Source organism: Azolla caroliniana, unplaced genomic scaffold (assembly GCF_043228905.1).
Source record: "Azolla caroliniana isolate FFs.n. ecotype wild unplaced genomic scaffold, voAzoCaro1.0.p SCAF_17, whole genome shotgun sequence".
NCBI classification, from domain to species: domain Eukaryota; kingdom Viridiplantae; phylum Streptophyta; class Polypodiopsida; order Salviniales; family Salviniaceae; genus Azolla; species Azolla caroliniana.
The window spans coordinates 2,223,204-2,250,277 of NW_028230452.1; the positions used below are offsets into that span (position 1 = coordinate 2,223,204).

A 27,074-nucleotide genomic window follows, 5' to 3' on the forward strand; every position below is an offset into this window, starting at 1 on the left:
GTAAAACCATCTCAATCATTTTCTGCCTCAGAGTTCAAGTCGGCCCTTATTTTCATACATCTGAGATGTGATTGCTATAGGTAACGCAAATAAACTAACTTGAATGCTTGTTACCTGGGTTTCCCACTGGTTTAGATTTATTGTGTTGAAAAGTTTCCAAATGGTGTTTTAGTGACTACGGTGAGCAAATCAGTGGTATTATAGACATATTCCCAACAATGTTTGGAGTGTAAGATAATTGGTGTGAAGTGGTCCTCAGTTTTATGGCAAGTGATCCTTGATGAAGAATGAAAACCAAACAGGTATGTAGACTGTATGCTAAAATGCCTTTGGCATTGTAGTTGCTTGTTTGTCTTTGGCAACAGTAATAAATATGTGATTACTTAGTTTCAATTTCAGAATTCGCTGGATCTTGAGTTTTATGTGGAATTGTCACAATTAATGGTCTTATTATTTGGTTGCATTTCATTTGACATATTCACATGAAGAATAGAATCATATTTTTGGTGTCCACTACTCATGTAGATTATTATAATGTTATAATGGCCTCTTGCTTATTTACTATTACTATTCCTGAATATTAATGGGAATATGAATCACTTGGGGTGTCTTGCATAATATGTGATATTGTGATCTATGCTATCATATGCCAATATTTGCAAGGTTATTGTCTACGTAGGCGTTATCAAGTGCAAATGCTCGACTCTAGCACTAGGGGTAGTGCAAAATTAAACTAAAAGAAACAATTTAGTAAAATAGTTTATTCAAATCTCATTTACTTCATAACTAGTTAGTAAATCAACATATGCTTTGCCATACAAATAACTAAAGAGAGATAGGTACGTAAATAGATAGATTGATAGATTTATTGTTGTCTTCAGAGGTCAACTATGACCTATGAGACCAAAAATATTACATTTTATGTAATACGTGTGAAAGTGAGTAGCAACTTTGTTGCCCGAGCTTAGGTGCAGAGGGTCATAGAGATGCATTCTAGAGTTATATCATACATAACTTGAGTTCCAAACTACTTTCATAACTATTAGTTGTAGAATGAAAGCAATTATAATGATACCTAAACTCCTAACCTTAAAATTTTGACATGAGACACCTTGGGATGTTATTTTATGTTTCACTTCTACTCAATTGTGCGAAAAATTAGGTGCATTATGGGCTATTGTTTTATGTTTTATTTATTTTTTAAACTACACCATAGTTTCCATTACCACGATAAGCTTATACAAAGCATATAATGATACAATCTAGTGGAGGGTAAGATAGCAAAGAAAAGGTATACCCCCCCCCCCCCCCACTATGTCATAAGTGAAACCAAACTCTAGCTATGGAGGAAACAACCATTGATGGGGTACATATTGGCAAACCATTTTGTCATTTCTCTCCACAAAGACGAACAAATCCTTCCACTTGTTGTTAAATGATTGTTGTTTCACAAAGATGGTATCTTCATTACCAGTGAAGGAGTCATATTGACCTTTTACAATTGAAATAAGCATCAACCAACTTTCTTTCACACAATGAACAAAATTTTGCATTATTTGTTGAAACATATTTTTGCATCGATCTATCCAAATATTCCACAAACCACCGATGATATTTATGTATGTCTTATTTTGACTCAATTATGTAACAACTCAAGTGAATGTTACTGATTAGCACTCATCTTAGAAGCTAGAGCACCATGTATTGTTACATTTCAAATTAGAGTTCACGTTGAGAGTTTGGTTGCAACATTTGGTTAATAAAGTTCTATTAATGGTCTTATTGCATGTTGTGTATGGTTTTGAATACGATTTACAAACATGCATATGAGAGTAGTAGTGACAAAACTTTGTATTTGAGGTATGCTGATGCCGAGAAACAAGCCTATGACAAAGTTGAACACATGCATCTCATTGTCCTCACGCAAATCGTTGGTATGGTCCATGCGCAAATGGCTTAGTATGGTCCATCTACTTTATGCCTTGGTATTGGCCCCCTATGTTGTTGTTCTCAACATCCCTTGGCTGGCACGATCAAGATTTGTTGGCGATAAGGAGTGATTGTCATCGCATCCGGCATACTAGAACAAGGGTTTAGGAGCTTGAGCAAGTTTTGGCTAATCCGTGGTTGGGGTCATCTTTGTCTAGTGAGGATGGTGGTCGTGGTAAAGTCCAAGGGGAGTCAAGGGTCAAGTCACTCTCTAGATGACTCACTCATTCTTCTTCTTTCACGTAATCAACTACCCCCTCTTCTTCGCTCGCTCGCTCACTCTTCAGTACTCCCCTTCTCTTCTTCAAACGTATCCATTACGTTGGTTGCTGTTGATTTCCTCTACATACTCCAAAAGTTCCACCTCTTTCACTCACTCCCTCTCCTCCATCTTATCCAACAATTCATATTCAGTTCGCGAGATGTTGAACCTCCCAGCCACTCTCCCTCTCCTCTCAATCCTTTTTCTCATCATACATTCGGCAATGCCTGCGGAGGTTCTGGCTCTGCCTGTGGCGCTCACTCCCTATCCGACCTCCTCCTCCGACCAAAACATGGCGGTAGTGCAAGCCCAAGCCCAAGCTCTTATAGCAATCAAGGATGCAATCACCCATGACCCCTCTTCTTGCCTCTCCTCCTGGACCACCACCTTCCTTGGGAGATTGCCAACAGTTGCAGACCTTGACAGCTTCCATCCCCCCTTCCATTTGGCAGCTTCCTCACCTCCAGACCTCACTGCTACTCCTGACATCACTGGTTTATCCAACCTCAGGGTTCTCTCGGTGAGCTACAACCAGCTAAGCGGAGACATCCCAGGTTGGGTTTGGAAGCTTCCCAGACTGCAGGCACTCGACCTCTCCAACAATCGCTTCAGCGGCCGCTTCCCTCTGACTCTCACGCACCTCTCCTACTTCAAGTGCAATCTACGAGGATGTGCCGTTAACAATTAAGAACAATGTCTATGTTAAGATTACCCGTTTACACCACAAATGATAAAACATGAGTTATGAGGATAAAGACAAAATATGAGTTACAAAAGACAATAAGAAAAAGACAAAACAACTGTTACAAAGAACTAACGGCTCGTTATTACTTCTTTGTATATATATATATATATATATATATATATGTATGAAGTATTGTTTAGAAAAGTGTGTGATACTACATCTAGAGTTTTCTGTAGGTTCTTACATTGTAATACACCTATCTTAATATAATATCTTACCTTGTTCTACATCCTTCGAAAACTCTCTCTCTTTCTGTTGTCAATCCAGCCCATTATATTCTGAACTTTTCTTACATGGTATCAGAGCTTAGTTGCACGATCTGAATCTCATACTCCCCTATAACCAACAAAACTCACCACATATTTTTTTTGAAATAAACAAATCTCAGTACTATCACTATGGCAAGCTCAAGCAGAAAATATACCTTGGACAAATTAATGGAGAAAAACTACAAAACCTGGAAGACTTGAATGGAGCTGCTACTTGATGTGGAGGAGTTCCTCGACGTCACAACTGGCGCTAGTCTAGAACTTGTAAAACGAGAGTAAGATGAATGGCATGAGTGGCGAAAGATGGATAAAAGAGCTAGACTAGAGATAATGTTAAATGTAGATGAAAAGCAATCATAAATTATTTGAAAACTCACATTTGCAGCTGCAATGTGGGCAAAACTGAAGGAACTATACGAACCTCAAGATGGTACAACTAAACTCCACACCTTAGCTACCCTGTTTAATATGTGTGTTTTACAGGAAGAAGAAGATGTTCCTACCTTCTTATCAACTTGGGAGGCATCCATGGATGATGCAACTACCGCCGACAACTGCATCTCAGAAGACATCAAGATTGGATTAGTGCTAAGCAAACTCCCCGAATCTTGGGGAACATTCATCACTATGCATAGTAGCACGGCAACATTGTCTGAGCTACTTACTAAGATCCGCCATGAAGACATTCGACGACAAAAGAAGAATAATGCTCAACCGATCCCAATGGCAGTCTCCATCAATTGATTCCAAAGGGGTCATCTAGCAAACCAACAAAGGTACAGACTTGAAAAAGTAAGAAATAATGAAACATCATCAACGCCGAACTACACAACAATCATCAACGCCGAACTACACAACAATCATGGTGCGCCAACAACTAATGCAACAGAAAACAGAGGAGAGAAACTCAACCAATTACCTCATTCTCAGATCTTAACCACTCAAGATGAGGGGTTAGGAATCTCTACTACAAAGACCGCCACCAAGCCTATGATCACCAAATCAGCCACTTGAAGTCTCGAACTTGAGGATGTGCTAGTGCACCACCAACAACCCAATAGCTCTTCCTCAACATCCGAATGTCGAAATTGTGAATCTGAACATACAAGTTCAGGTCACCTACAACCCTACACCTCAGAGTAACCTCAAAATCTCAAAATTGGTAGTCAATTTGTCTGCCAATCTGATCCTCAAAGCCCCGAAGGTGAACAAGTGTATGACCGAAGCTTCGAAAGCAACAATCAATCCACTGCCCAATATATTACTCGAAGCCTTGAACCTGAGCATACGAGTGCCACAGACATGATCATATAGATCAGATGTTTAGCACATTCTCCAGACAATTGTCTCGGCATGATGCTTTCACTTTACCTAAACTATTTGATGTCATTTGTGATGCTTATACACCACGCCCAAAAGTGTTACACTTGAAGGAGGTATATGACTTTAAGAGATATATATTAGATGGGGGTGGTGGGAATGTTAAATTGCTTGCTCAGTTAAACAATATAAGTTTCAATCACATTTTTATGATAAAGAAAAATGGAATAAGTGGTTCTACACTTTTGTATGCTAAACAATATTCATCTTCTACAACATGGGAACCTGAAGGTGGTTGCCAGTTATTACTTTGTATGCCGAGTACAATTATCCATGGAGCTAAGCAAATGCCAATTGAGAAGAAAGGACAGTTGCAGAGCGACTTGGTATCAGAACAAAAACGGTCATGGGTCCAAGCCTTAGAAGAAAAAAGAAAGCATATTGAGGCCGCCAAGAAATATGCCGCACAACAAGACACGTCATGGTGGGATGTATTTTATAGTGATCAGAAAGAAATTATAGACAATTGTGTATCTGTTGATAATTGGAATTTGGAAACGCCATTCACATGGTCGCTGCAACATGATCGCGTAAATAGAAGTCCGGAGCAACTAGTAAATGCGATTAATGACAGCTTGGTCCATCCACAACAAAGAGACATTTATGTGGGACCAAGGATGACGAAAGCAGCCGAAGCTAGATGGCAAGGAAATTTGCAAGAGCTCACCGCGGGGATGTTGATTGCAACGCCGGCTGATGAGAACTCACATGGCCACCAATTTTGGGTTGGTAAAATTCTAGAAGTGCTAATGCATGAAATAGAAAACACGATCAAGTCTATAAATGTTCATTGGTACAACACTAGAAGTGCAAATGCTTTTACAGGTAAGTATACATTGGAGATGATTGAATGCCCAACAAGAATGGGAGGTAGGAAGAGGAAGCGAAACATTCGTAACACCTCGACCCTTGATATCTCTGATGTGGATATCATCGTGTACGACTTCACACTTACAAAAGCCGGACGATTAAGGAAGTCAACAATAGATATAATATTACCAGGTCTACAAGGTGGCTCGAGTCAAAGGCAAACAAGATCTGCTACATATAATCTAGAGTCAAACCATTTGGTTTATGACGAAGATAATGCATTGATTGGTACATCCGAGGATGACGAGGAGGAATCGTCATTGTATATTAGTTATAGTAGTGATTCTCCGTAAAGGAATGATCATGAATGTATTTTTGGCTATTAAGTGTAATTACATTCCGCTTGTAACAAATCGAGTAATATAAAATCATGTGTTTTGAATTCTTATGATTTCTAAAAAATCATTTCTTATAAAATAACATTGGTTGTAAAGTTCGTGATATAAATTGAGAATGTAACTTTTTGAAATTCGTCTTTTTTTAGTTACTTCTAAATCACGGAAATAGTGGATTTTTAACCTTTTTCATAGTATGTTTGAACATGTATGATACTGGTATCAATGTGTTTTGTAAAATCATTGAAAAACCCCTAAAATTTCCCTTATCCTTCCATTTATGCGCGATCCTTCCACTTGTGAACGCGAACGTGTTCTTTCCGACTTTGTATTGTATGCATTTTATTTCATGGACCATGAAAGCATTCCATTGCTGACGTTCATACGTATCCATTTTGAAGGCCTAGGTCCATTTCCTTACCTCTCAATTACTCTGGATATTTCCTCTGAATTTACCTACATTACCACTCTAGAATGTAGGGGTTGAACCCATGATCCTGGTCTCCATTGGACAACCTTACCAAGCTACAAGTCACACACACACACACACACACACACACACACACACACTCTCTCTCTCTCTCTCTCTCTCTCTCTCTCTCTCTCTCAATTAGCTTACCCTAGTGGTAAGTTGTTACACTACTAGCTTTACAACTCTAGTTCTCCATACATCTCTCTCTCTCTCTCTCTCTCACACACACACACACACACACACACACAATTCTGCATGGTATCAGGTGCAACAAAGTAGTTCAACCCCACCAAGATGTTTGTTGTGTTTTACGATAATCAAATGTGCTAATTGATGCTAATTGATCTTGTTGGACATAGGAGCATTATTAACAAATGTGACGGCAAATGTTGCCCAACTATAATCTTGCACTTATAATATTGAAAAACTTTAATTAGAAAAATGATAAAACATGGCATATGACCATAGAGATCATATTTGGACACTAAAATTTGTGAGCCATGGTTGATGGAACCAACTTACATGCAAAAATTCATTACCCCACAAATAAATGCAATTAATCCTAGTGGTCTTGCACTTGGCATATCCTTTTGCCATCTCCTTTGCTAGAAAAAATTTAAGTGCATTAGTTTCTCTGCTTTAAAGAGGAGTCTTATTCAGTATACTTCAAGAAATAATTCTGAATTTATATAGAATATCCTGGTCAAGAATTTTTAAGAATGACATAATTAATCAACAACAAAGAAGTATTATTTTGGCTTAGGAGTCAGAATAAAATAATACTTCATAATTGCTTTCAACTACTAACTTAATAGAATTGAATTAATGTTTGGGAGGCTAGTGGATAATTGATTTGCAGAATTGCCAGGAATCAAAAGCGTTACTCCGAAACAATGGACATCTCTATAAATACTTAATGCTATAATTAGCAAAACAGTAGCCAGTAATTAAAATATTGCAAATAAAATACATTTACTTGGCCTTTGAAAATCATGTCTTTTCAATGAATGAAGCTCTATGGTCATTCATCTATGAAAGTCTTTTTTGGGAGGAGACGGTTTACTTAATGTTGATTAAAACTCTTCTATTCCTCATAATATCATTGGGATAATCCAATATACCAATGGGGCCTCCAAGATTTTCATATTTTCATATTTTCAAATATGGTCATTTTTATTCATGATGCATGGTTGTTATCATAGTTTAGAATGTAAACATGTGCAACTTGGCAGGTGCTCAAACAATACATATTACAGAATATGGTGCCAACTTGGAATCATAGATTGACATATTCGCATTCGTGGGCATTCCCATTCAAATGCAAACGAATACGAATAAGAATGGAAAGTCAAGTATTCGTGTTTTTTTTTTGAAAAAAAGTGTATTCAAAGAGTAGTGAACAAAGAACGGTGTACAAGGAGTAGAGAATAGCTCGAACAACAAACAGTGAACGACGAACGGCCTATGAGTAGTGATAAATACCTTGAAGGCTGAAAATTAGGGTTTGGCTATGTCCTTGTCTCTTCTACATGATGCCTAATTCTCACCTCCTCTTGCATCTTGTTCCCTAAAAATTAGGGTTTGGTTGAAATTCATGTTGATGCCACTTTGAAATCAGTAAGTCTCTCTTCTCGATTCTCATCTATTTCTTCTTTATTCAAGCTTTTGTTTAGAAATTATGTTTGATGATTGAGATTATGTTTCCCCTATATCTCATGTTGATTTTTTTTTATGTTACATCAGATTAATCTCTCCCAAGATCAGTGGAAGGTAATTAGCTTATTAATAAGGTGAAATTTCTGTTGATTATTGATACTTCTAGATGTTAATTTACTAAAATGGTGAAGCAAAAGGCCTTTGAATGGGATCATGTGACCATTGTGCGAAAACCTGATAAGGGTATGCCCGTTGTTCAATGCAAACATTGCCAACATATATTTGTTGGTGGCCCCTTTCGAATTAGATCACACCTATTGGGCACGAAAGGTTTCGGTGTTGACAAATGTCGTCGAATTGATGTTGTCAAAAAAGTTGAAGTACAAAAAATGATATCTAATACTAGTTATGAAAATGTTGATGTGAATGGGGGATCATCAATGAAATGCAATGCTGAAAAAAGTAGTGCAAATGTTGATGTTGTGGAGTCAACATCAATTAATGAAATGCTTTCATCATCTTCTGTTAATGCATCAACAAATAAAAAGATGAAAGTAGACAATGGTGAATCCTTGAAAGTGTCATGGCAAAAGCAACTTGATAAAAAGGTTGATGAAGCTATTAGGAGGTTTTCTTTTGTAGAGGATGCACCAGATGTAAAAGCGGGAAGTGCATATTTTCATGACCTAATAAAAGCTGTAGCACTTGCTAGGCCTTCTTATAAGCCACCATCTCCTAATCAATTACGTAGAAGGCACTTGAATGAAGAGGTGAATTATGTTAAAAATGAGATTATCCAAATTAGAGAAAAATGGAAAATTGTTGGTGTATGATTGTAAGTGATGGTTGGTCAGATACAAAGAATAGACCTATAATTAATGTCATAGCTACTTCGGCATATGGCACTTTGTTTCTGAAATTAGTTGACACTAGTGGATAATGTAAATCAGGAGAGTATATTTTTAAGATTTTGAAAGACGTTATTCTTGATATTGGCCCATCCAATGTTGTGCAAGTTTGTATGGACAATGCAACAAATTGTGTGGCAGTTGGGAGGATGATAGAAAAAGATTGGCCCATGATCTTTTTTACTAGATGCACATGTCACTGCCTTGATTTGTTGTTTGGAGATATTGGAAAATGTGCTTGGGTTCATGATGTTATGAAATTAGCTACAAAGCTAATCGTGTTTATAACATGAAAACAACATTCTTTGGCAATGTTTCGTAAGTTTAGTGAGAAAGAATTATTAAAGCCTTCCACTACTAGGTTTGCCTATAGTTTTATCATGCTTTCAAACTAATTGGATGATAGAGTCCAAGGTGGATTAAGAAGAATGGTGGCTAGTGAATAATGGTGTCAATGGAAAGGATCGAAAACACAACAAGGAGAAGAAATAGTTTCAATTGTACTTGATGCTTCCTTTTGAGCAAATATGAAGAAGATAGTAAAGATATGCAAGCCAATCCTAAAAGTTCTTAGATTGGCAGATAGAGAAGGAGCAACCATGGGTTTAATTTATGAATGTACTCAATATATGATAGAAGAAATAAACCACATTGAAGATGTAGATCGTATAATGCTTGATGAATTAAACCCCATACTTAGAGCATAGGAGGTTCTTCTAGTCAAGAAAATATAAGCATTCATTATCCAGAATGACATCTAAATCATCTATTTCTGCACCATCAATAGATAACACTTTGGTTTCATCCCCAGTTTTTCACCTGAAATAATAAGAATAAGAATAAAATGTGTGATCAACAAAAAAACATCATGTAAAAGAGCATATGGGTGGAACATATATTAGAGATATGGTACTTAGCCATCTTCATTAGCTCCTCAAATGTTGTAGGCTAGAGAATTAGCTTACCACTCATTTTTCCTCCCTTGCTAGTAGGGAATCCATCAAAAATCGTTACTTGACGGGGATGGCTGGTGTGAAATACTCCACTAGACTCATTCTCTAGATGGAAAGATGCAGAAACAACATTAAAAAGAGATGCCTCAAAATTCTTTTATGAGTATGACATAATTTTATTTGACGTCTTAGGGGATGTAGTCTGTAGAGGCTTCGCAGCAAAACACTTGCAAAAAGATGAAGGTACCTATGCCCCGAATTGTGGAGAAACCGGATAATTATAGTCAGGTACAACGTTTCTTTCTAATTCTTTTTGATCGTTGAGTTGAGCTGATATATCTCCCTCTTCCAATTCTGCCATTGCATAACGAGATGACTTTGTTAGAACATTATTAATGTAAGCAATATAGATTAGGATATTAGAAAATACTTTACCATGAATAAAGAACCATGAAGGTTCACATGAAATTGTTTTACTTCAAGAACCGTGAAGGTTCATATGTAACTGCTTTCCAAGATTGTACCTATATATCTACCATCAATAAGAATAATTATGTTAGGGCTTTTTTATACATAGAAGCTTTATTACCTGGAATTCTTACATGATATCAGAGCCAAAACAATCCTAGATATCCATTTTCTCTCTAAGCATTCTCTATAGGTCGATCCGAAAGGTCTGCAGAAATGGCTTCGAGTGAAGGAACATCAACGGCCTCAACAACAACATCAACAACACCTACCACAAGAAAGTATTGAATCGAAAAATTAAACGAAAATAACTACAGGATGTGGAAATTAAAGATGGAACTCATCCTACAATGAATGGACCTACTTAGAATAATCAAAGGTGAGATCGAACAACCAACCACAAAACCTGAAACAACAGAATGGAAGATGAAAGATCTGGATGCAAGGACTGAAATCATCATGCATCTAACAGATAGACAAGTCGATCTTGTCAAACACCTTGAGTCATCTAAAGAAATGTGGGATCTTCTTAAAGAACACCACGAACCATTAGATCGAACCACAAAAGTCCTTTCATTTTGTTACCTCGTCACTTTGGAAATGAAAGAGGATGACTAACTTGACAGCTTCATCAACAAATATCAATCTGCATATGATACAACAATTTCAACGGGCAACAAGATTGATGAAGAAATGAAGGTAAATATCATGTTTGGAGCCTTACCAACTTCATGGGGCCCATTTATAGTGATCCATGGGGCTGATCCAACACTTTCTCTACAAAATCTGATCTCGAAGATGAAGCTGGAAGATCTTCAAAGGAGAAAGCCTCAAAATGTCTCAGACAATCCACACATGGCAATGATTGCTGCGATGAAGTATCAGAGAGGTAATTTTAATAGAAAAAAATTCCAAAACAATAATAAGTACACAAAGAACATGTACCAATTATACATGAAGGAAACATGGTCCAGAATAAAAAATCAGGTGCCCGTAATATTTCCTCTCAAATCATTTGTCGATATTGTGGTAAGGTGGGTCACATGGAAAGAGACAGCAGAAAGAAGCAATAAGATTACAGGAATAAGAGTAAAAGAAACTCAACACAGGTTCACACAACCTCAGTACAAAACCAACAAGAAGATACTGACCCTTTTATCCAAGCATTTATGGCAATCAATCAGAACTTCAATGTGGAAAATTTATGGTTGTTTGATATAGGTGCAACCCATCATCTTACCCATAGTAGAAACCTTGTTCATGATTACATCCAACTTCCTACACCTGTGGAAGTTCTCTTTGGTGATAATGCAATCAAATTGGCTTTAGGAAAGGGAACAATTCATCTATCAATAGACAATGATCAGACAATTAGTATATCCAATGTATACTATGTTCCTAGTTTGGCGAAGAACTTGTTGTCTATAAGTGAAGCCACGACAAATGGTGCAATAATTGAATTTCATTACAACTGTGCAATGATCAAATATACCTTACCATCAGGACAAGTTGTAAAGATAGTGTCTCCCAAACATGGAAGACTTTACCCCCTTCTAGTTATGGACAAAACACCAATTGAAGCACACATTGCCTCAAGAAACCCTCAAGTTGATCATACTTTACTATGGCATTATTGGCTCAGACATCTACATCCAAGAGTCATGAAGACATGTCAAATTCATAAGCTTGGAGAGGGCATGCCAACACAACCATTTACATACCTTTCACTTTGTGAAGGATGTATTTATGGGAAACAAACGAGACAGAAGTTTCCCCTCAGCAAACGCAGATCTGAAAAAAAAGTTGCAGTTAGTACATTCAGACTTGTGTGGTCCATTCCAAAAGAAATCTATTTCCGGTAATCACTATTTCATTTCATTCATTGATGACTTTAGTAGATTTACCATTCTTTATTTTTTAAAGAAAAAGTCTGAAGCTTTCCAAGCCTTTACCTATTATAAATCCATCGTTGAAAACCAATGTCAAAGTAAAATCAACAGCGTTAGGTCAGATAATGGTGGGGAATATGTCTCAAATGAATGGCAGAATTTTTGCAATGTACATGGCATCAAACATGAGTTCAATGTACCACACGACCCACAACAAAACAGAGTGGCAGAAAGAAAGAATAGAACACTACTAGATGCAAGTAGAAGCATGTTGCAAGTGGTAGGACTTGAACGTCGGTTTTGGTAAGAGGCAGTAGCTAAATCATGCTATTTACAAAATAGATCACCACACAAAGTGCTAGGTCTCCACACGCCATACATGGTTTGGTTTGGACATAAACCAAAATTTTCAAATTTAAGAGTGTTTGGTTCGATTGCATGTAGTCACATACCACAAGAGAAGGAAGAAGTCGGATCCACATGCGAAGAAATGTATCATGGTAGGATATGGTGAGACTGCAAGTGTGAAAGGATACAAACTATTTGATCCTAGCAATCAAAAGTTTATATTTAGTAGGTCTGTGATATTTGATGAAGATGCTCTATTCTACAACAGTGAACTGTCACATGGAAAAATGGAAATGCAAGAGATGCAAAATCAATTGCATGTGAACAATGGAAATGACTTGAGAAAAGAAAGAAGCCATATTGAAGAACCTCTAAGAATGGAGGAGAACACAAACCTTGAAATGACATAAGTAGAGTGGCAACAACTAGCAGTTTCAACAGTGACAACGACAATGCTGATGGCAACAACAAAAATTCCTACGATAACATCAATAGTTCCAAAGGTGTTTCCGACAAGACAAACAACAACAACAACAGGTTCTGTGTTTGCCACTACAATTCCTACGATGGATTGTGCATCTGCATCGACACCCTTCTCAGCTGTAAACAATAAGGACACAACAATAAGAAATGATGGTGAACCAATATCCCATTACTCAACTTATGAAACAATTGATTCTACAACAAATCTTGAAAACTCAAGAAAATCTTGGCATTCTCCCTCTGATTCAAAATTAGGGTTCCATATTAATACAGATTTTACATCTCCTAAAGATGTTTCCTCAGTTTCCTCCCACTTCGAGCAAAATCTTGATCTTGAATCGCTTGATGATGAAGATGCTTACCCTCATATTCCCACAAGGAGATCTAAGTTCAGAAGCTTGAAAGAAATGATGGAGATCATTGAACCATTAGAAGCACTAATGGTTGATCTTTCTCCTGAAGTGGCTTTTGCACAAGATGAGTTAGAAATTCTTGATGACGATGATTTTTCCCTTAATGCTGAAGAGGCCATTGATGGACCGGATAGTGTCAAGTGGAAAGAAGAAATGCAACTTGAGATTGATGCTTTGCTAAAGAATGGCACTTGGGAACTTGTTAAACCTCTAGAAAACCGAAATGTCATCTCAAACAAGTGGGTTTTGACCAAGAAATTTGATTCACAAGGTGCTCTACTTCGACACAAGGCACGACTTGTTGCTCAAGGGTTTTCACAAGTTCCAGGCCTTGAGTCTTGACTTCACAACCACTTTTGCGCCAACTCTTAAAGCAATTCTGCTTAGGTTTATGTTTTCCATAAGTGCTGGCTTAAACATAGAATTACACCATCTTGATGTCGAAACGGCTTTCCTTCATGGCGACTTGAATGAGGAAATTTATATGGAGCAACCTCCCTTCTTTGTAGATCCAAAGAATCCTCATCATGTGTGCAAACTCAAGAAATCCTTATACGATCTCAAACAATCACCTAGAATGTGGCATTTGAAGCTACATACTTACCTTGAATCTATTGGATTCAAACGTCTTCAGGCAGAACCAAATTTATACATCCGAAAGGAAGGTAAAAATTTTATACTTCTTGGTGTATATGTTGATGAACTTCCTATTGCTTCAAATTCAATTACTGCTATGAGGAAGACCATCTCCCAACTAAAAATGAAGTTTCCAGTCAAAGACTTAGGACCAATGGAGTTTTGCCTTGGTATCAAAGTGACTCGAAATCGAATGGAAGGTACTCTCACTCTTTCACAACAGAAGTTGGTGGAAGATATATTAAAGAAATTTGACATGATTGATTGCAAACCTATTCAAACACCAATGACAGTACCATGCAAACTATCTTCAAATGATAGTCCACAAACTATAATGGACGAGAAAACCATGGCATCACTTCCATATCGCCAAATTTTAGGAAGTGTCAGGTATATGGTAAGTTGCACACGACCAGATTGATTTTTTTCTACTGGTTTTCTATCTAGGTTTATGCAAAATCTTGGAATAACACATTGGCAAGCCCTAAAGCGGGTTCTCCGCTACCCACAACATACCAAAGACATGGTACTTACCTACTGCAGCTTCCAATTCCAGAATTCGTCCCAACTCAATGGATGGCTTCATGCTCCCCTACAAGGTTGGACAGATTCTAATTGGGGAGGGGATATTGACACCTCTCAATCAACCTCTGGTATGCTCTTCACATTTGCTAGAGGTGTTATAGCATGGCGAAGTAAAAGACAAACTTCGGTGGCGTTGTCAAGTACTGAAGCAGAGTATGTAGCAGCAGCTCTCACAACCAAAGAAGGAATCTGGATTAAGACAATTATTGAAGAGCTTGACATTTTAAAACTCTAAAAAATGAAGATCTATTGTGACAATCAATCGTGTATAAAGTTAGCTGAAAACCCAAAGATCACAGATCAAAACAAACACATTAGAGCTCGACATCACTTTATAAGAGAATTGGTAGCCGCTAAAGAGATGTTTTTACAATACACTTCAACAACCACCATGTGGGCTGATTTCTTAACGAAACTTGTCTCAAGCCAAAAGCATTGGTTGTGTTGTTCTAAAATTGGCCTTAGTTTAACTAACCCCGAGAAGAAATAAATTGCTTACCTTAAGGGGGGGGTGTTAGAACATTATTAATGTAAGCAATATATATTAGGATATTAGAAAATACCTTACCATGAATAAAGAACCATGAAGGTTCACATGTAATTGTTTTACTTCAAGAACCGTGAAGGTTCATATGTAACTGCTTTCCAAGATTGTACCTATATATCTACCATCAATAAGAATCATTATGTTAGGGCGTTTTTATACATAGAAGCTTTATTATCTTGAATACTTACAAACTTTTCCCTTTACCAGATAACTTATATACAATTGTTGATTTAGAGCCAACTAATCCATTGGGTTGTTTCCTAATTGCTACAACTGATAATTCAACTTCATATTGTCAATGACCTTCTCCATGCACGTCGTTCAATATAGATTTTTCACCTATTTTTGTAAATGATTTCATTTTTACATCAATCCTAAAGGGCTCACATGACATGAGTAGAAAATGGAATCAAAAGGGTTAGGGACAACCATGTTAAATAAGCCATGAAACAAATGGTACTCAAACAAGCAATGAAGGAATAACAAGCATCGTTTATGACACCGAAAGGACATTACATTTGGTTCTCTAGAAAAATACAAATTTTCATTACTATACATGTTATAAGTTTCAATGATTGGGTCAAACAATATAACGGGTGTGGATGCTCCATCAAATCGCGATCAAATCATAGTTTTCCTAAAGCCATTTCGGATGCTTCCGTGTTGAATACAAAGGGGAAGTCTAGCTATCCCAATTCCTTACAACATCTTGTGAGGCTATAGAGACTCTATTGGTGAGACAATGCACACTTCTTCCATTGCATTATTTCAACAACCAAGTTATAGCATAATGGTAATATTCAGTGGTATGGGACACTAGTGGTATTTTATGTTTGTCTGTTGTCCTTTGCTTGGGGTGGTCGATATGGTTAAGAACACCTATTCCATTCTTCTTTTTGGTCTCTTATTCTTTGCTCATCATTTGCTTGATCCGTAATAGTTGGTAAATGATATACCAATACATTCATAGGTGTTTGTATAAAGGAATAGTTGTATGAATGTGTGTGTAAATGAATGGTTGTATCAATGTATGCATGAATGAATGAACATGTGTTTCTGGTTGTAAAAATGAATGTGTGTGTGTGATTGAACGAATGAGTTTATGAAGGTATGAAGGTATGAATGAATGTGGACGTCGTGTACATGTATGCGTATGATTTAATGAATGCTCGTAAACAATGAACATGTGACATATGTTTGTGTGTGTATGAATGAATGTGTATGCCTCAATGTGTGAAGGTATAATTGATTGTATGAGTACGTATATACATGCATATGATTTAATGAAGTGTCTATGTATTAATGTATATACTTGTGTGTATAATTGTATGAATGTATCATATATGTATGTGTGTGTGTGTGTGTGTGTGTACGATTGTTTGTATGCTCTATATTTCTGTGTATGATTGTGACCCGAAACCATAACCCTAAATCCTACATATCTATGTGTAGGTTGTGGTTCACTAGCTTGCGGATGAAAGCTCAAGCAATCACCGAATATCTTCTTGTGGAAGGTGATATATGAGGATTCTTCCGAAGGTACAATGATGTCAACATCTATTTGAAAGGATTCACCTTTTTCTGCTACTTTGGCGTCTAGCTAACACAATCTCTCCCCTCCACTATAGTCTACAACAATAGAAAATATTTCCTTCAAAAGATAAATGAGGATCTCTTGTAACATTTGGATATTGGTTATGTTAAAATGACTTGAATTAATTGGTGTGGTTTATGGAAAGCCACGTCTCTCATCTGCATGATCTACACAAAGCATGATGACTAATTGCAAAGTCATCACTCTTGGTGAATATATGAAGGCCACGAGCATCATTACTATAAAAAGTCGGTGAAGTGAAGGCTATAAAAAGGCAGCCTTAATTGTTTGAAGGGGCATTAAAAAATAGAAGACCACCGAGAGTTTTAGGCTTGTGAGATGTGAGAGAATTAGAAAGTTTGGGAAACACTAGTAGGAGAAAATTCTTGTGAGAGAATTGTGAGGTTATTCTCTTGGGTGTTGGGTTAAATTAGAGAATATTTTCTCTAATTGTTGTAAACTCTCTGTTATATTATATTATAGTGGAATCTCTCTCTTGTCTGTGGACGTAGGCTAATTTGGCCGAACCACGTAAATACTTGTGTCATTTATTTCTCTGCTCCTATATTATCATATTATTGTCATCTATTTAAACTGATGTACTATTTGATCCGAGTGCCATCCTAACAAACTGGTATCAGAGCGTTGGTTGTTAGTACATTAGTTTTCGTATTATCTTGTTAAGTCAAGATGTCGATGACAAAATTTGATGTCGAGAAGTTTGATCGAAAAATCAACTTCTCTCTTTGGCAAGTAAGGATGCGTGCGGTACTTGTGCAGAATGGAGTTCATCAGGCTTTAGATGTAAGGCCCAACGATATGATGGACATGTCGAATACAAATGTATAATGGACGTATTCACACTATTCTCTTAGAGAGCCCAAGTTCGGGCTATTTCTGTAAATAACATAAAGGGCAGTTGCCCTATGTGAGTCACTATATAAAGTGACTTTGTAACCTTTTGTAAAGGTTGTTGTTGTTTTTTTCATTGTTGTAACGGTTGCCCTTTTATGAATATAGATATATGCTTTGTGCCTCTCTCTCTCTCTCTCTCTCTCTCTCCATGTACGTATTTTGTTCTTGCCTCTCTCATACTCAGGTATTTCTTCCTCACAGATTCATACTGTGTAATCTCTTCCGCACTGACGGCGTTGTTCATTCCCTACATTTGGTATCAGAGCTTGGATGTCCTTCATCCCGCTGCCGGCCGTCATTCGAATCTTTGGATCACAACATTCTGTTTTTTTTTTGCTTGTATTTGAAGAAACAGAGAAGAGAGAAGAAGAAGAAAAACGAGGCTTGCATCTCATTGCGTTAGATCATCTTCGCTTGGAGTAAGCCAGCCGGCTGTACTCTATTCCTTGTGATCGTAACCGCTCGAGGTGAAATCCCCTTGTGCAACATTGACACGATCGTGCTCCACTCGGTTAAACGGCATCCGAAGAGGTCATCAAACGCTGCTCGCCGCTCATTGTAACCACTCGGTGCAGATCGGTCTCAAGACAACAACCCCAATTCGTGCTTCATCCGGCTGATCGACATTCGGGAGGATCAGTTGGATCCGTCTCTCTCGTCGCTGCAGTCACCCGATGCAGAATCGGTCCAGACAATCGGTTTCAATAATCGGTATTTGGCATATATATTCGGAAGCGAACCGGGCTCACTCCGACTCGGCAACATTCGGGAAGACCAGTCGGTTCTGTCCCTCAAGTTATCGGAGTCAATTCGAGCAAGTTCAACAATACATATATCCGAAGCCGAACCGACTCGGGTTCAAATCCGACTAGAACGATATCGGGTGAGCCAACCGGCTGCACTCCAACAAGGTTCGTAGTCAACTCCGAACCGAGCTTCGTCAACCGAAACCAAATTTGATGGCATCAACATCCGGCTCATCGGAAATGAGTCTGAGGAGGTTCGACGGTTCGAACTTCAATTTTTGGAAGGAGCAAATGCAGGATTATCTTATAGTCAAGGGTCAGATCGATCCGATTGAGAATGAAACTGCTCCAGAAATATACAAGGCAAATGAGTGGCAGAAGTTGGACAAAATCGTCCGCGCCACGATTCGGATGCACCTGTCGGAGTCAGTGTACTTCACAGTGCAATCGTGCACGACAGCCTTCGAACTTTGGAAGAAGCTGTCGGAAACCTACGAAAAGAAGGTTGCCTCAACAAAGATGTATTTGATCCGGCGCCTCTACAACTTGCGGATGAAAGACTCCGATTCGGTTCAGGCACACCTTAACGAGTACGAAAGTTTGAGCTCCCAAATCTCGTCACAGGGGACGACAATTGAGGATGAACTCAGAGCAATGATACTCATGAGCAGTCTCCCCTCCTCTTGGGAAACCTTCATTACAACTGTGTGCAACGTTTCTACGACTGCCATCAAGTACTCTGAAGTCACAAGTGCAATCCTGACTGAAGCAGCTCGGAGAAAGTCTTTCACCAAAGACTCGGCAGAAGAAGCCTATGTAGTACAAGGTTCGTCCGACCGATCGAACAACCGGGGAAGAAGTTCTTCCCGACCGCCGACAAATCAGCGAAGTCGCAGCAAGTCCCGGGAAACCCGAATCTACAACTACTGCAAGAAACCGGGACACATCAAGGCCGACTGTCGGGCACTCAAGTCAAAGACAGACAAAGCTCAGAGAGCTGATCAGAGGAGTAACCGGCATGAGGAAGTCAACTACGTCGGCTCTTCAGCCGAGATATTGACGACCGACTCGAACATATTGTCCATAGAGAATCCAGTCAAATCAGAAGTTCTGCTTACGACTGAGGAATCGAGCACATGGCTTCTGGACTCGGGCGTGTCGTATCACGTGACACCTCACTGATCACAGTTTCGGGAATATTCGAACCGGCACTCCGACTCAGTTCGAGTCAGAAATTCGTAGCATTGTGCTATCATCGGAATCGGCACCGTAGAGCTCAACCTTCCGTGTGGCTCTACACTCGTACTACACAACGTCCGACACGTTCCTGAGCTCTCACGACCCTTGATTTCAGTCAGACAACTTGATGAAGCTGGCATCCGTGTTGGTTTCTCATCAGGAGGGTGGACACTCCACAGAGGGAACCTCCTGCTTGCTAGAGGACCAAAGGTACACTCATTGTACCCTTTGTATGTCACATTCAGAGAGGGTGACTTATTTTTGGTAGATATCCCTGTGTCATCCTTATGGCATGGACGACTTGGACACCTCAGCAAGGTCGGCATCACGCACCTATCCAGAGCCGGATACATCCCGAAACTCTCCTTCTTGGACCATCAGTTTTGCGAGCATTGCCAGTACGGCAAATAGGTAGCCACATCACACCCGACATCAGCACCAAGAGAGTCGAGCCCGCTCGATTTGGTCCACTCGGATGTCTGTGGCCCGATGCCACATCAGTCACTCGGTGATGCCTCGTACTTCGTCAGTTTCATTGACGACTCGACTCAGAAGGTGTGGGCTTACCCCATCAGAACCAAAGATCGGGTGTTCTCGATCTTCTCAGATTGGCTCGCAATGGTCGAAAATTGAAGTGTTTCCGAACCGACAATGGAGGTGAGTTCAAATCTGATGAATTCGTCAAATTTTGCCGAGAACGCGGCATTAGACGTGAATATACGGCACCATATAATCCAGAGCAGAACGGAATCGCAGAACGCATGAATCGAACGATTCAAGAATGTATTGTATCCATGCTCCAACACTCCGGATTGTCGGATGGCTTCTAGGCAGAGGCTCTCCTCACGGCAGTACACATAATCAATATGTCGCCAAGTAGACCTCTAGGACTTAAGATACCTCAGGAAATATGGACCGGCAGAAAGCCAAATTATGATAAGCTGAGGATTTTCGGTTGCGAGGCATACGCCCTCATACTGAAAGACGACCGCCGAAAACTCGAACCGAGATCAAAGAAATGCGTTTTCCTCGGTTATGGACCCGACGGCGAGATCAGATACCGACTCTGGGACTCCGAGCACAGGCAAATCGTCCGAAGTTCAGACGTTGTGTTCAACGAGTCGACTATGCACAAAACGGCCGAAAGGCCTATTGAAGTCTGAAGGGTAATATTTTCCGAAGTGCCAACCCTTCATGACGGCCCAACACACAACACGAGACCGGTTTCACGGGTAACCGACTTCTCTCGCACCGAATCCACAGATTCGGCACAGCCGAATGGCTCAGCTTCCGACCATCCGACATCGACACCCGGTGCGACTAGTCCAGTCATACCTCGAAGATCCGAGAGACTGTTGCAACCTCCAGAGAGGTACTCTCCCGGAATTTTCTTCACCGACGTCGGCGAACCGACGTCCTACGAAGAAGCATCGGCAGCTACTGATTCAGCCACCTGGCATCTGGCAATGGAGTCGGAAATGCAGTCCATCCGCGCCAACAAGACTTGGGATCTGGTCGACTTACCGAAGAATCAACGTGCTCTTCCTTGCAAGTGGGTCTATAGACTAAAGGAGACGTCCGACTTGACCCCCCCAAAGTACAAGGCCAGATTAGTTGCAAAGGGATTTCGACAGGAATATGGCGTCGACTTTGACGAAATCTTTTCACCAGTGGTGAAAATAACAACCCTTCGTTTCATGCTCGGTGTTGTGGCTGCCGACAATTTGGAGCTGATTCAGCTAGATGTGAAAACGACATTCCTCCACAGTGATCTAAAGGAGGAAATCTACATGGAGTAGCCGAAAGGCTTTGTGGCCACCGGTCAGGAACATCTAGTCCCTCGACTCAGGAAGAGTCTTTACGGCCTGAAACAGGCACCCCGATAGTGGTATAAGAAGTTCGACGATTTCATCTAGTCGGTCGGCTTCTCCAAGAGCGATGAGGACCATTGCCTCTTCACCAAAACAACTCAAGACGGTTCTCCTCTCTTCCTCATCATCTACGTGGACGACATGCTACTCTCCGGTCGGCATACCGGAGAGCTCACCGAACTTGTTCGGAAACCGCGATTGAAGTTTGCCATGAAGGACCTCGGTCTGGCAAGACACATACTCGGAATGAAGATTAGCCGGAATCGCGCCAAAAGACAGCTTTTTCTGTCTCAAACCGACTACATCAGATGTGTCTTGGAACGCTTCAACATGCAATCGGCCAAGTCTGCTTCGACCCCGCTCCCTGTTCATCTTCGGCTTTCTCAACGAGACTGCCCGACATCCGGTCCGGAGGGGGAAGACATGAAGTCGGTACCGTATGCACCGGCAGTAGGCTCTCTGATGTACGCGATGGTCGTGACACGACTTGATATTTCTCACGCCATAGGAGTCATTAGCAGATTTATGCACAATCCCGGCCGATCGCACTGGAACGCAGTCAAGCATGTGTTCAGATATTTAGCTGGCACAAAAGACCACGACATCCTTTTCTGTCTGAACTCAACTTCAGGCGTAGCCGGTTACACCAACTCGGACTTCGCCAGTTGTGTGGACAGTCGCAAGTCAACAACCAGATATTGCTTTAAATTCGGCAATGGAGCAATCTCGTGGAAGTCGAAACTTCAGGAGTGCACAACCACCTCAGTGACCAAAGCAAAATATGTAGTTGCCTCCGACACAGTGAAAGAAGCTTTATGGCTCGGTCGGCTGGCGCACACGTTTCGGCAAGTCGACTCCGACTCGGCTCCAGTTGTCTACAGCGATAGTCAGAGTGTTGTTGCTTTGTCGAAAAATCAGGTTCATCACAACGCCTCCAAGCATATCAAAGTTCGATATCACTTCGTTCGGGACTACGTCATTTCTGGGAAAATCGGTTTAGAGAAGATATCCACAACCGACAATGTCGCAGATGGAATGATCAAGTGTCTTTTAGCAGACCGGTTCCGGTCTCTTCAGCAACAGATGGGCGTAACAACATATCGGTCCGGTTGAAGCTAGACATAGTGTAGGATGGTTTCGGACAACAAACATCGGTTCACTGACGATCGGCTTCAGCTTTTCCGACCCGACTAGTTCGGTCTTCTGTCTACGGATCAGGCCGATTCGAACAAAACAGACTTGTCCGAGAACCTATGCCTATACCTGTATTTTTTAGATAACCCATGTATACGCCCGCTCAACGATTAAACTGTCTTTGGCAAATGAAGTTTTGCAGGAGGTAATCTCTGAGAAGACAACGAAGGCATTATGGGAAAAATTGGAGTCTCTCTATCTGAAAAAGACTCTGACGAACAAGCTTGATAAGAAACAGTGCTTGTTTTCACTACAGATGAGTGAAGGTACATCTCTCAGTTCTCATATTGATGAGTTTGAATCTATTATCATGGATTTGCAAAATCTCGATGTTATCATTGATGATGAAGATAAGGCATTGTTGTTGTTGTGTTCGTTACCCCATTCATATAGACATTTTAGAGAAAATATGTTGTACGGGAAGAATACTATTTCTCTAAAAGATGTCAAATTTTCTTTGGAAACTAAAGAAAAGATTGATCATGATATCACTGGGCAAACAAGTGATAATCAAGTAGATCTAAACAAAAAGGGAACAATAGAGATAGGCTTAAATCTAGATCTAAATCCAAAAGTAGATCTGTTGTGTGTTGGCACAGTAAGGAACCAGGGCACATTCGCAAGAATTGTGATAAGTTAGAATACTCCACAAGATAGAAATGAGGATGCAGGTAAGGCTATTGTTGTTGAAGCAGGAGGCGATGTTGATGCGCTCCTTGTGACGGAAAAGCCAATCAAGCTGAACGATGAGTGGATTATGGATATTGGTTTTTCTTATCATATGTGTCCCAATTGGGACTGGTTTTCATCATACAAGTCTATTGATGGAGGAGTAGTTTGATGGGGAATAATCCTCCTTGCAAAACTATTGGAATAGGAACAGTACGGATCCGGATGGCTATTGGGATTGTCAGAACATTGACTGATGTGAGGCATGTTCCTGATCTGAAGAAGAATCTCATCTCATTGGGCACCCTCAACGCCAACGGGTGCAAGTTCTTAGCTGAAGGTGGAGTATTAAAAGTTAGCAAAGGTGTGTTGGTTGTGATGAAGGCTAGAAAAGGAGGAGGCCTGTACGTATTACATGGCTTGACAGTGACGGGTGGTTCTACAATAGTTTCTTCATCGTCTATGTCAGACTCTGATGTTACGAAGTTATGGCATATGAGGCTCGAGCATATGAGGGAGAAAGGTTTAACCTTGTTGACTAAACGAGGACTACTTTGTGGCAAAAGTACGGGAAAGATGGATTTTTGTGAGCACTGTGTATTCGGAAAGCAGAAGAGACTCAGCTTTGGCACTGGAATCCATAAGACCTGAGGTTCTTTGGATTATATTCACTCTGATTCGTGGGGACCAGCACAAGTTCCATCAAAAGGAGGAGCTCGATATCTTTTGACTTTTATTGATGATTTTTCAAGAAAAGGCTAGGTTTATTTTCTTAAACACAAAAGTGATGCGTTTGATACTTTCAAGAAGTGGAAAATTTTGATCGAGAAAGCAGATTAGAAGATTTCGAACTGATAATGGTTTGGAATTCTGCGGAGGAGATTTTAACAGGTTTTGCGAGGCTGAAGGAATTTCCAAACATCGCATAGTAGTTAAAACACTGCAGTAGAATGGCGTAGCTGAGCACATGAACAAAACTCTTTTGGAGAGGGCTCATTGTATGCTTTCCATGCTGGGTTGTCCAAAGACTTTTGGGCTGAAGCAGTTTCCACGGCATGTTTCCTGGTGAATCGTTCACCGTCAACGGCGATTGAGTTCAAAACTCCTGAAGAGGTATGGTCTGGTAAATCTGCTGATTATTCAAATTTGAGAATATTTGGATGTCCTGCTTATATGCATGTTAGTGAAGGAAAATTGGAGCCTTGAGCTAGAAAATGTATTTTTCTTGGTTATGCTTATGGGGTGAAAGGATATAGGTTGTGGTGTCCTGATCCTAAGTCACCTAAATTTGCAATTAGTAGAGATGTTACTTTTGATGAATCTGCTCTACTGAATCCTAGAAAGGAGCCTGTGGTTTCTTCTAATACATATGAGACAGGACGTATATCGAAGCAAGTGGAGCTTGAAGTTTCATGTCCACCAGTGATGGCTGAAACACCTACTCTTGAACCTGCAGAAGAGGAGCCTGATGTCATAGAAGAAGCACCTCCTGAGGAAGAACGAAGTATTGCAAGAGATAGACCAAGAAGACAAATTAGACCACCACAGAGATATGCTGATTTTGTTGCATATGCTTTATCAGTTGGAGAAGAAACAAATTCTATTGGTGAGCCAACTTCTTACTCTAAAGCCGTTTCCTCTGTTGATTCCACCAAGTGGTTGATTTCTATGCAAGAAGAAATTGAGTCTCTTTATAAAAACAAAAGTTGGGTACTTGTGAAGCCGCCATCTAGACAAAGGATTGTTGGTTGTAAATGGATCTTCAACATAAAGGAAGGAATTCCTGGAGTGGAGAAAGCAAGGTACAAGGCACGGTTAGTAGCTAAAGGCTACAATCAGGTACCGGGTGTTGATTTTAATGATATTTTCTCACCTGTTGTGAAACATAGTTCTATTCGTGTCTTGCTTGCATCCCAGGGACTTCACTGTCAAAACTTGTATGATAGCACATGAGTTCATCAAAAGGGGTTTTAATTAATCAGTGAGATACATAATATATATACATAAGGGTATTAATAAAGATTTGAAAATATTTTTACATAAGGGTATTATCAATTATGTTGAAATTTTTTTTGCATAAGCCCATGAAATATTAGATATTTCAATGAGATAGTAAAGAATATATTATTCAAACAATACTCAAATTTGAAGTGGCATACATACATACATACATATACATGCATGCATCCATATATACCTACATTCAAACATTACATCCATGAATATGTATATACATACATACATTACACCCATTTATACATGCATGCTGACTAAACATAAATATATATTACCATATGTAAATATGTACATACACATACATACATGCATTACATACTACATACATATTAAAATTGGGCATATATATTGACATACATATATAGATAATACATACATAAAAATTACATATTACATTTATACATACACTTCCTTACAAACATATTTTATATATTACCATATGTAAATATGTACATACACATACATGCATGCATTACATACTACATACATATTAGAATTGGCCATATATATTGACATACATACATAAAAATTACATTTTTTTTCCAAAAAAAACCACTACTTCACATTAGTTAGCAAATAGAATACAACAATGTTTATCCAAATCCACAATGGGATCAACATATACAACTTGGAGAAACAACTCCAAAACTATCAACCAAAAACAACAAAAAAAACTCAACCGATCCTTAACTCAAGCAAAATTGAATTAAACCCTATTTTACCCCGACTCTACAACTCCCTGATGCATGTTTGTGTCAGCTATACATACATAATTACAACCCATGTACAATATTGGGAGCCATCGCTGGAAACAACCACCTAGGTGCTTGGTAATTCCACTTAGGCCTCGATGAAGATTTGACTAGCATGGGAGAGCTACTCCATTTCAGCAAGAACTTTGACCTTGCCCTTTCTGCTTCTTCTGAATCCCCTTGAATCGAATCATACCGACCGCGCAACCAAGCCACAAGATCAAACCAGATATTTAACATCATCTCCCCGCATGAGATCTTTTGCTACTGAAAAACAACCTTACAACGCCTGATCCAGATGTGTTAGGCCGTCAAACATGCCACCATAAGCCAAATCTCCTCAAAAATTTCAGAATTTGTGCCTGCTCTCACCCCATCACATTGGAACACGCTACCGCCCTGCATTATAAATCCATGTCCTTGTGGGTTTAACTGTTCACCCAAGCTTTCCCCTTTTAAGGACAACCCTTGTATTGAGCCCCACACAACGTTCCCTTTCACACCACAGGCTGCCACGATTCGAAGGCTTCTACTCCAAATGCTAATCGCCTTTGTACAATTCCAAAAACAGTGAGAGATTGATTCCAAAGCCTGTCCACATAACTTACAGCTAGCCTCACCACCACGGGAGCTCAACCACTCGCCTACAGGTACCGCCTTGTGGCTAAGAAGCCACCACCAAGCCTTTATTTTTTTTGGCATATCCAATGCCCATAGTCTCCTCCAAAACGACTTCAAATCGTCGTCTGAAATGCCTTTATCCTTCCAGCTATTGCGAATCATTCCAGCATCCACGGTTTTGGAGCCAACGATTCGTTTGCCTAGCTTGGTATTGTATAAGTTTTTTGTTCCTGGTGTCTGCCACCAAAC

The 27,074-nt window shown here is 39.6% G+C and overlaps 1 protein-coding gene across 2 annotated transcripts in view; it reads left to right on the top strand.

Moving 5' to 3' along the window:
• The first annotated feature begins 2,397 nt into the window (after nucleotides 1-2,397).
• The window catches only part of LOC147852774 (uncharacterized), a 142,283-nt gene continuing 117,606 nt past the window's right edge, over nucleotides 2,398-27,074 (top strand). For both annotated transcript variants that reach the window (XM_087332906.1, XM_087332908.1), the window contains exon 1: nucleotides 2,398-2,608. In XM_087332906.1, the coding sequence (XP_087189032.1) occupies nucleotides 2,412-2,608 (197 nt within the window). In that variant the 5' untranslated portion in view covers nucleotides 2,398-2,411. The remainder of the gene's footprint in view (nucleotides 2,609-27,074) is intronic.